The sequence below is a fragment of the Neodiprion fabricii genome, chromosome 1, assembly GCF_021155785.1.
Source record: "Neodiprion fabricii isolate iyNeoFabr1 chromosome 1, iyNeoFabr1.1, whole genome shotgun sequence".
Lineage (NCBI taxonomy): Eukaryota > Metazoa > Arthropoda > Insecta > Hymenoptera > Diprionidae > Neodiprion > Neodiprion fabricii.
The window spans coordinates 5,872,179-5,882,767 of record NC_060239.1 but is presented as its reverse complement, the minus strand read 5'-3'; the positions used below and the strand labels follow the sequence as shown (position 1 = coordinate 5,882,767).

The 10,589-nt window shown below is 40.4% G+C and overlaps 1 protein-coding gene across 1 annotated transcript; it reads left to right on the top strand.

The window, feature by feature from the left end:
• The first annotated feature begins 3,306 nt into the window (after positions 1-3,306).
• Positions 3,307-6,204, top strand: LOC124184910. The gene is made up of 5 exons (XM_046575114.1): positions 3,307-3,435; positions 3,903-4,494; positions 4,563-5,018; positions 5,116-5,274; positions 5,379-6,204. Exons 1-5 carry the CDS (start codon positions 3,307-3,309, stop codon positions 5,579-5,581), a joined length of 1,539 nt encoding a protein of 512 aa, XP_046431070.1. The 3' UTR covers positions 5,582-6,204.
• Positions 6,205-10,589: the final 4,385 nt, after the last annotated feature.

Below are 10,589 nucleotides of genomic sequence, written 5' to 3'. Positions count from 1 at the left end.
ACTGATAGCTACTGAATTTGGGATTGCGCGAAAAACGAATTGAAATAATTTATTGTAAACATGAACCAGGAACCACGGAGCGCTTATCCTGGAAGTCGAGAAATTTTATTAGCGGACTGACAGCTACCGAATTTGGGCTTGCGCGAAAAACGAATTGAAATAATTTATTGCAAACATGAACCAGGAACCACGGAGCGCTTATCCTGGAAGTCGAGAAATTTTATTAGCGGACTGACAGCTACTGAATTTGGGATTGCGCGAAAAACGAATTGAAATAATTTATTGTAGATCTGGGAGGTTGAGAACCCGGTACTCGAAATACGTAGCGGACCCGAAGCGCGGGATCCGGGAGGTTGAGAACCCGGTACTCGAAATTTGCGGAGCGCGACTCTCATGCGTCCGCTCTACTGCGCGGTTGTTTCCCGACTGAGAAATTCGGCTAGCTGATTTTGAATTGGTGACGTCACTTTCTGAACATCCGACATCCAAACTATGGTTTCGAACTTTGATACTATGTATGATGATGTATGATGTATGATGTATGATGTATGATGTATGATGATATGATATGATGTATAATGATTTTAGCTCTCACATTTCATACAAGAAATACACACTTTATCTCTCCTGCCGATTCCAGACTCAAGCGGCCAGGCCCTTCGATCGTCAGCCGTTGACTGAAGATGTATTCTTCAGTGAACGGGTCGGCTAATAACGCTGCCGTTCTGCGACAGTTGGATGATGAAAAATTTCGCTCGTATCTTTCAAATGTGTGTTAAAATACACTCGAACTGTTAAGAAGCGTCGTTCTTTCTCTCCCTATCACCTTTCTAGGTCTTTAAATCACTACGCTGTTTTCGCTGCGTTTTCTGAGTTCCTGAGGGTCCAACAAATCAGGTACGGGTCATTTGAATCGAATCCGAAACAAACAATTTTCCGCTCAAAATATGAAGAAAAAGTAAGGCTAACCCCTTTGCATTTTTGGCGGAAATTTTTGCGATCCGGAAAAGTGCTGGAATAAATTCTTTCATGCACTATTCGGACGTGATTTTGCCAGAGCAATCGATAAGGCGCAGTTCCAATACGCTCCGATCGGCGCGTCCAAAGTTACAACCAAAACACGAAAACCTGTGTTCTCGAAATTTTTCAGCAGGTGCTTTTTCGTTCGCCATTTCTCTCCCGTTGATCCCACGCTCCTTTTGCTGCGTTTTCTGAGTTCCTTGGGGTCCAATTGGTCGGGAAAGAATCATACGAATCAATTCTGAGACGAAAAATTTTTTGGTCAAAAAAAAAGGAAGGTTAACCCCTTTGTATTTTTGGCGAAAATTTTCGCGATTTTCAAAAGTGCTGGAATGAATTAATTGTGGCACTATTCCGACGTAATTTTGCGAGAGAAATCAATTGGGCGCAGTCCCAATACGCTGCGATCAACGCATCGAAAGTTACAGCCAAAAAACGAAAACCTGAATTTTCGACATTTTTCAGCAGGTGCTTTTTTCCTCGTATCTTCTCTCCCGTTGATCCCACGTTCCTTTTGCTGCGTTTTCTGAGTTCCTTGGGGTCCAATTGGTCGGGAAAGAATCATACGAATCAATTCTGAGACGAAAAATTTTTTGGTCAAAAAAAAAAGGAAGGTTAACCCCTTCGTATTTTTGGCGAAAATTTTCGCGATTTTCAAAAGTGCTGGAATAAATTAATTGTGGCACTATTCCGACGTGATTTTGCGAGAGAAATCAATTGGGCGCAGTCCCAATACGCTGCGATCAACGCATCGAAAGTTACAGCCAAAAAACGAAAACCTGAATTTTCGACATTTTTCAGCAGGTGCTTTTTTCCTCGTATCTTCTCTCCCGTTGATCCCACGTTCCTTTTGCTGCGTTTTCTGAGTTCCTTGGGGTCCAATTGGTCGGGAAAGAATCATACGAATCAATTCTGAGACGAAAAATTTTTTGGTCAAAAAAAAAAGGAAGGTTAACCCCTTCGTATTTTTGGCGAAAATTTTCGCGATTTTCAAAAGTGCTGGAATAAATTAATTGTGGCACTATTCCGACGTGATTTTGCGAGAGAAATCAATTGGGCGCAGTCCCAATACGCTGCGATCAACGCATCGAAAGTTACAGCCAAAAACCGAAAAATTTCGTCCGCAACCTCCCTGCAGTTGGTCCTATCCCGTTTTCGTCGCGTATTTCGAGTTCCTGGGGATCCAAATAGTCATGAAAAGGTTATAAAAAACGAATTTGAGACGAACAATTCTCTGCTTCAATAAAAACTAATGCCTTGGCCTTATGGTCAAAGATTCTATGAATGCAAAAAATTCCGGAGTCATTCGTGTGATCCACTATATCGACGTTAAATCGCGAGAGGAAGTTATTGGTCTCAGCTTGAATACGCAGCGAGCAGAGAATCAAGAGTTGTGGCCGAAAAGCAAGGAAGTTCCTCAAATTTCTCCAGCAGTTGGTCTATTGCTTCTCTCATGTACACACTTTATTTCTGAGGGTTCTATGAATCTTTAGAAATCGCAACAAAAGCAAGGTCCAACCTATGAAAAACAGATCAAAACTTACGGCCGAAATACACAAGAATGGCGATAGGTCCTAGAAAAGTTGGGAAAGAAAAATCACAATTCCATATTTCAAAGTTTTAGTTTATTTTATACGCCTTTTGATATAGTACAATATATACTATGTATAATACAAGTGTTCGTGTGTACGTGTAGTAATTTAACAAACAGACAAATAGAATCAAAGTGTCAGACAAAGAGGACTGCAACAATGTTATTTAACATTATGTAGGTATGCCCAAGATTCAATGAGGTGTCAAGTCAAGTCGGAAGAGGTTGTAAGACGTCAACAGACAAATAGGATTTACATTGACCACACCTGTGCCATTTGGTAAATCCTTCCTGGATTTGGAAACCAGAGGCGTATATTGATACCGGTAAACCAGATCCATTAAACCCGATCCAAAAAAAAACGTTGAATGTTTGATGTTACTGAAAGAATTACATTAGACATCGTTGACTTGATCGCTAATCCGCGCTAATCACACGCTGAGTACCCGACGCCAATGTAAAAGAAAGAGGGCAAACAATCGATAAATAATAAAACGAACTCATGCAAAAATTACATTGAACGCAGCAGTGGGGTATTCAGCGTGCGCTAGTGATTATTGAAGCGTATCTTGCCGGGACCGATAAAAGGTATATCTAGATTTTGTATCTGCTGATAACAGGCGTGTTATCGTGGCCAGGTGAGTGAATGATGTTTGAGTCAGTTTTCTGTACAGTGTCCGACGTATAAGAATGCAATGGTGAAGTACACGTTGCTGCACAAGCCGACGTTGTCGACATGGCCGTCACTTCCACGGCAAGTGAAGACGATCATTGTCGCTGGGATTTTCATTACTCTAACATTTCTCGTTCTTGTTCAAGCTGCGGTAAGTACAGATGGCGCGTTGCATTGTCGTACCTGAGGGATAAAATTATTAATACCTATTCTATTAACACGTGTTTCTTCAAGCTAGCTTCGCGATTAATTGATATAGTTGGTATCGATCGATCAATTATCCCCGTCTGTTTTCAATGTGGAATGTCGTATTATGGCTACAATCGAATTCTTATATTGGGCCCAGATCGGACAGCCATGTTATTTTATATGCATCATACTCCTCGGGCCCGCATACATGTGCCAAGAAAAACATTCAGCAGATAGTTAGAATTGGAACATTACCCGTTATAATGAAATATTATTTGTTTGGTCACAGGAAGGTAATGCTAACGGCTCTGTCAGTAATTCGATGACTAAAGCTATAATCACCGACGATATCTATTCCGTGCATGATATTTACGAATCTGACAATAATGCATACTCACAAAACTTGTCTTTTTCTGTAATTATTTGCAGAGAAATGCAAATTTGAGAGATTTGTACAACATGAAAGCGATGACAGCCGAAATTCTAGACCTCGAAATGAGATTCATGCCGGAACTGGAATCGGAAATTAGTGATCGATGGAAATCCGCATCCGTTACGGATGGAATGATCTATTCCGCTTACTTGGACTCCCGACCAGAAATAGTCTTGGAGGATCGCCACTACGATAATTCAGGCGAGAATACTTGGGCAGTGATCCGAGTGATTGCGGTATTGCCATTGGCGATGAAGGACAAGCCACTGACGTGTTACTTAGAATACAGAGGGGTAGACGAAGAGCGTGGGATTATTCAAAATAGGACAGCGTCACGGGTGCAACCGATAAAAGAAAACTGGGGCTTGAAGTACTCGGCCTTTTTTGTCCTTTGCGATTTAACTTTACCAGTAAACATGGACTTCGAGGAATTTTATTACGCCCAGCATCTTCCCTTGAAAGTTGCACTGGCAAATACCAGTCTTGCAAATCTGGATGAGTTGCAATTTGTCAATGTTCGCTACCCGGAGGGTGGTGTGAACCAGGCTAACGACGACGAGGACGAGTTTTTGGCTGTATGCGGACCTGGTGAGCCTCAACTTCATCCTAGGATCAAGTATTTTATATTATTATGCAGTTTCGAATAACAATTTCAGTACTGCATCACGAATATGGCCGAGCACTGCATCTTGTAGAGTTCATCGAGTATCAACTGATGCTAGGAGCCGGTCATATAATGTTCTACAACGAGTCCGTTACTCCCGAGGTGTCCCAAGTGTTGGCACATTATGTCTCGAGAGGTGTGGCAACGGTCCTCGAGTGGAAACTACCCTCGATATATAAATTCGAGCTTACCCTCAGAGTCTATGGACAATTTGCAGCGTTAAACGACTGTCTCTACAGAAGTTCTTTCCATAAAAACTATAAGTACGTCTTGGTATCAGATATAGATGAATTTATCGTGCCGCGAATGCACAAGGACTTTAAGGAACTCCTCAATTTTCTCGACCCGCCCAATCCTTCCGGCGTTAGGAATCAATACGCGTCGTTTCAGTTCAGAAACGTATTTTTTTATCTGATGTACGGCGACGATAAGACGAATTACGACCCGGGTAAGCTTTACTTCAGCTTGAAAAACGTGTATTTCGTAACGATACTCAAAGCGTTGTTAATTGTCGCAAAACTATTGTTTGTGCCACTTCATTTCAGACGTGCCGTACCTCTACCTCCAAGCAAAAACTGAACGAGTAGAAAATCCGCAGAAGCCCGATAGGAGGAGTAAGTATATAGCACGTTCTCAAGACGTGGTGGAGATGGGAAACCACTTCATATGGCACCATCGGCCAGGTACATCAGTATTTTCGGAAAGTGAGTTCGTGAACCCTACGACGAAAATCACAGTATAATCGTAGATTCAAGTTCTGCCGATGTTAGGTACTCACCTTCGCATTCCGACTCGACGTTCGTTTTAGGGTTCGAGCAATTCGTGGTCGACCCAGACGTGGCCCTTTCTCACCACTATCGAGACTGCGAGGCAGAAACTACAGGCTGCTACTTACGGCCAACGTTGATTGACAGAGCTGCACATAAGTATGTCAAGGATCTTGGTAAGCGAGTGAGACAAGCTTGTACAGATATATTTAAGGAATCCGGCTGCCCGGCTCCAACGGACTGATCTACTTCCAAAGAATTCTAAGGGCATTTGTGAAATCGTACGTTTCAATAACCCGAGCTAGGAGTTTTCAACCCATTTATATATCATGGATTGGAACCAGCATAACTTGTGTGCTCGGTATAAACATGAATGAATGAATGATGATTTGTAAATAAAATAACACTGTATAGTTATTACGAATAAGAGGTTTTATAATTTATACTAAAGTATATTATTATCCATCTGTAAAGACATTTATAAATTATAATTTTTCTATGTTAATGAAAAATTGAGCAATAAATTTCCAAATTCATATGCTTGATGCTCTGTGATAATTCGATTAATAAATAGTGGGCAATATTCGTATTGCGAAAAACAGTACGTGAGGGAATGCAATTCTGATTACCAAATGGCCATTGTATTACGGTCGAAAACAATTATATCACTCGCCTCAATGATTAAGTGGAATGCGACTAATGTATCATCGTCTAAGATGTAATATATAGATTTTCTATCGACGCAATCTATCGTAAGAAAATTTGACCGCTATAAACAAGATTGTATACGATACATTTAAACGCGAACATTTGTTTTTGTCTGGTCTAAAGCTGAGCACCATATGGAACATGTTTTTAATAAAATTGGATAAATGTATTTTTCGCACTCTCTTTGTGTGAAGATTTCCCGTCATGTGACGATATAGTGCAAGGATCAGCGTTTATTTTTTATTTAACCTGTTCTTACCTTATCGTTTCATTTTTTTCCACCCAACGGACAGAAAATACAAAATTCATATTTATATCGAGAAATCTCTGAGTGGTAAAAATTTTTTTTTTTTTTTTGAAGGACCGTGTAAGATCCCACAGCTGGTCCAACAGAATATCGTGAGTTGCGGCGTTCGCGGCTCAGCTACCTTGATCCATGCCGATGTGTATACATATACAGGTATATTTTCAAGGAAAAAAGGATCCATATAATATATGACATGTGATTTCTTTTACTTATTTCCACCAAAGAACCAGGCAAATGCATAACAATAAGATTTCTCGAGACTTCGCATCGCGTTGGTGAGAGTTGGCAGATTGGAACGTCGTCGCGACGATACGATATGTAACACGTAGGCGAAATTCAAACAAGCTTTTACCTGTATGCACAAAGCGAAGAAAATCTAAGAAAAACGAGAAAAAAAGTTGTAGCTATACTGAGTTTTCAGCTGTAGCTTCAATGGAGTTGTAAATCAGGAACTCTCGTGAGCTCTCAGAAGCTAATTCAATTCACTTTTGTACATTACGTGATATAATAATTATACTCATCAAGATTTTGATCCCTGCACTGCACATTATACATGATAGTTAGAAAATGGTTATGTGAAATTTGTAATAGATTGTTATCCTCGAGGTGCAGTAGCACAGGTTGAACATACGGACAAAACTCATATTATAATGAGATATGAAAGAAAAAAAAATGATTACTTCGCCTTTGTCAGGCCATAATGACGCTTCGATCCTCGGGTGAAATCTGACCCCTGTTACGGGAATACGAATGGCTTTTCTCTACCTCGGTTTGTTAAAGGCAAAAGGCGTCAAGAAACACGGTATGTATTGGTTAAACCCCGCGGAATGCCGACGACTCATACCAGCTTGGGTGGCAAAATCCCGTGGAACTGATTCTCTTCTTGATCCCGCGATATCTCATTTCTTACGACAGGTAAACAGAGGGCTTGACGCCGATTAAGTGGCGGCGACACATTGTCATGAGCTGGCTGTGTATCACGAGGTGTGGAAAAAGCTGCAAACTTCATCACAAAGTTTTTATTTATTTCGCTCCGCGGTATTTCATTCTCTGAAGCGAAATAACGTCGTGTGTTGTGCGTCTATTGGTGGAATACGGGAAAAAAAATTATTTATTTATGCATTGTTCAAACAGGGAATTTACGGATTAGGAATAATCTATTTTATTTTTCAATTGCGAATCTGCATTGCAATCTCATTTACATGAAATTATTTCAAGCGGTTCTACTAGTGTTTCGATTTAAATTATCCGGGGTAATTTTAACGATTTTTTCGAAGTTGACGGTATTTGAAATAACGTAAAATATAATGTTAGCATAATTGAGAAATAACAGATTTATAGAAAGCGTGAATGTGTTACATAAGGAAAGCAAGAGATATGACTTGACTTCAGTTGTTATCATGTATTTTCTTCTTTTCGATTACTTTTACTTTACAGAGTATTATTATTTACATTGAAAACCCCTGCTTCTGGTTTCCCTAGAAATGTATTTCCCGTCGAAAAAACCTCGTCTATAAATAGCGTTCTGACATTACAATACGAAGGAGAAAATTTTTACGAGATAAACCCGATGAAAATGATGGAAAAATTTGAAAATCTATAGATTTTTCAGAACGAATTGGTCTTGCGATGTTTTCACTCTCTGAATATCGCTGAATGTGTGTAAGTCGAAAGTTAAAAAAGTAAAGATTGAGTCATTTCTCCCGCGGCGCACGTCTTCGGCTTTTCCACGAGGTTCCAGATTATACGGTTAAGTTGACCGTCGACCTTCTGTCCCAGAATTTTTGACGAAAGGTAAGCAGATAAAAGTTCAGTTAAATAATGGCACACCTCAACGATTTCTATCATTGCATCGTAAGCTAACATTCTAGAAATGGATCAAAGATAAGGACTCTCCGCGAATTTATTTCATTAAAATTTGCAAAAAGTTTCACGAATCATTTTTCCACATGCCACGTTGTGCAGGACAGCATTTGCCACTGATTAACTCTTGGGCAAAAAATTGACGAAACTACGGGTGAGAATTGGTTCCGTGTTCTGGGAACTATAAGAAGCGGAAATTTGTCATAATGCAGAGTTGATTCGCCTAATGTTTGTAAGATAAGGAGTAACGGTCCATTTTCACTTATAGACAGGGGATTCAGATATTGGAATTGCAATTGGAGTTGAAATTGTCCGGTATAAGAGTACTGGGAACAAATCAGCTGATACTGTACATAATTGCAAACGGCGTTGAGGAGCCGTCTGCATCGACGCGTCCCTGCCACGCGAAATTTTGCCAAATTACGAACCGTCCAATAAGTCGACGCGCAATTCACACTAATCTAACAGTGCCAGTTTGATCAATTTAGCAAATTAGACATTGATACGAAAAAAAGGCATTAATCTAGTTCAGCAGGAGACTCGCTGTGAGCGGCACGAATTAATCGTTCGCTATTTTCTTCTCGAACAATTACTATTACCTAGTATACGTACGAGTCTTCATTATTTTCATCATTTGATAATTATGCAACATTTTTTCATCGCTTGGAACGAGGAACTTTAAAAAACATGGATCAATTACTTGCTTTATAGACACTGGACTGGTCTTGTATTCTTCAAACTGACGTCAGGTTGATCGTTAGGCAAATTCCGGAAATTAAAGCAGTGGTAGGAATCTGAAAAGATTTCACACAATTTTAGGAACATTTCCAAAGAATTGAGAAACAGATTGAAAGTTCAATAACTTAAAAACAAAAAAGTTATATCGCAAATACTAGACAGAATTTACGAATCAGCTGAAGTTACCGACTATACATTAATTCTTACTTGCGTACATCTGGAGTTCAATCAACCGGATTTATTCGCGGTATAATTATAACAGACGCGCGGTATAATTAGTTACATGAATATGATTAGCTGGGGAATATCGACACTGACTAATCGAGGAACTGAATAGAACCGATATTGGCTTTTGACGATTCCCACCGTTCTCCACGCGAGGATTTCCCCGGTCCCTAAACGCGATCCTTGACATTTTCGATTCTTTTGGCGTATCTGTAAACGATCGTTTAGTTGCAAACGAGCGAGAATACGCGACAGACAGTGGGCGAGAATCCGGAATCACGGTGATATCGGCGCCTCTGTCGAGCCGGGTCGACCTTCGGGACGAAAGTTTTTCCTTAAACGGCACATCGCCAGGAAGCGTTCAGAAATTCTGCTATCATCTTCTTTAATTTGTCATGCTTGAAAATTACTCGCCTCCCTCTCCGAGAGCTCCGACATGCTTCTACTGGTTTTATCCTACAAGTACACGCGACGATGCTCAGTCGAAAAGTTTTTGCCCCTTTCCCGATTCAACCGCGCCCTTTATATTTTTCGACGTCACCGTGTCACCCGATTCCAAATTCCAGACGCGTTGATTCGTTATTGGAAAACTGTCGACCAGGCGGATAAATTTTGGCCATAAGGGTGAAAGACGCTTCCGTAATATTACACATATATATACATGTATATATACATATATATATATATATATATATATATATATATATAACATATATGTTATAACAAGATCCGCGTCGCGTCCATCGTCCACGATTAATATCGTCGTTCCAATCGTCTCGCGATGTCCTCGGATGCTGAGGGCTTTCTCAGGATGTCGTTATCCTCGAAACAGCGTCGATATATAAACCGTGGGAGAAATTAAAACAGCCCGAACCGGTATACTGACAGCGATTGTGATTGATACTGCAACTGGAAGAAGTCGTTTTCAATCGCGACGATCTGGGGGAGAGGTTCGCCTTGTGTTTTATTGTTAAACGCTCATTGTTAGACAAGGATAAACGCGAGCCAGCAATAAAGCTGGATAGACCATCGTACCGAATACGCTTGACGACAATTTTTTCCTTCCTCTTTTTTAACCCAAGGGACAGCTTTCAACTAAATTTCCGAGGTGAAAATCCGGGGCGAAAAGTTCTTCCGCTCAATCCGCCCGAGAGTTATTGAAATGGAAAAAGTGATGTTATTTCGTTGAAACTCATTGAAAACTTTTTCGCACTTTCTTCTCTCTCTCTTACCAGACTGTTTCATTCCTAATTGGATTTGAATATGCGCGACGTAGTAGATTTGCGAAAAGCGGTTCAATTTCTATCCGGTATTTTTCTACTTTGATGTTAAGTAGTGGGTGGCTCGGCTTTCGTGAATGGATATAAAACCTCGGTTATTATCGCGAAACAAGGCTTAGGCGGCTCCATTG

Coding starts and splice junctions, on each gene's coding strand:
- LOC124184910 (XM_046575114.1), top strand. CDS start 3,307: ATGGTGAAGTACACGTTGCTGCACAAGCCGACGTTGTCGACATGGCCG. Junction 3,436..3,902: donor TCGTTCTTGTTCAAGCTGCG/GTAAGTACAGAT, acceptor AATTATTTGCAG/AGAAATGCAAATTTGAGAGA. Junction 5,275..5,378: donor TACATCAGTATTTTCGGAAA/GTGAGTTCGTGA, acceptor CGTTCGTTTTAG/GGTTCGAGCAATTCGTGGTC.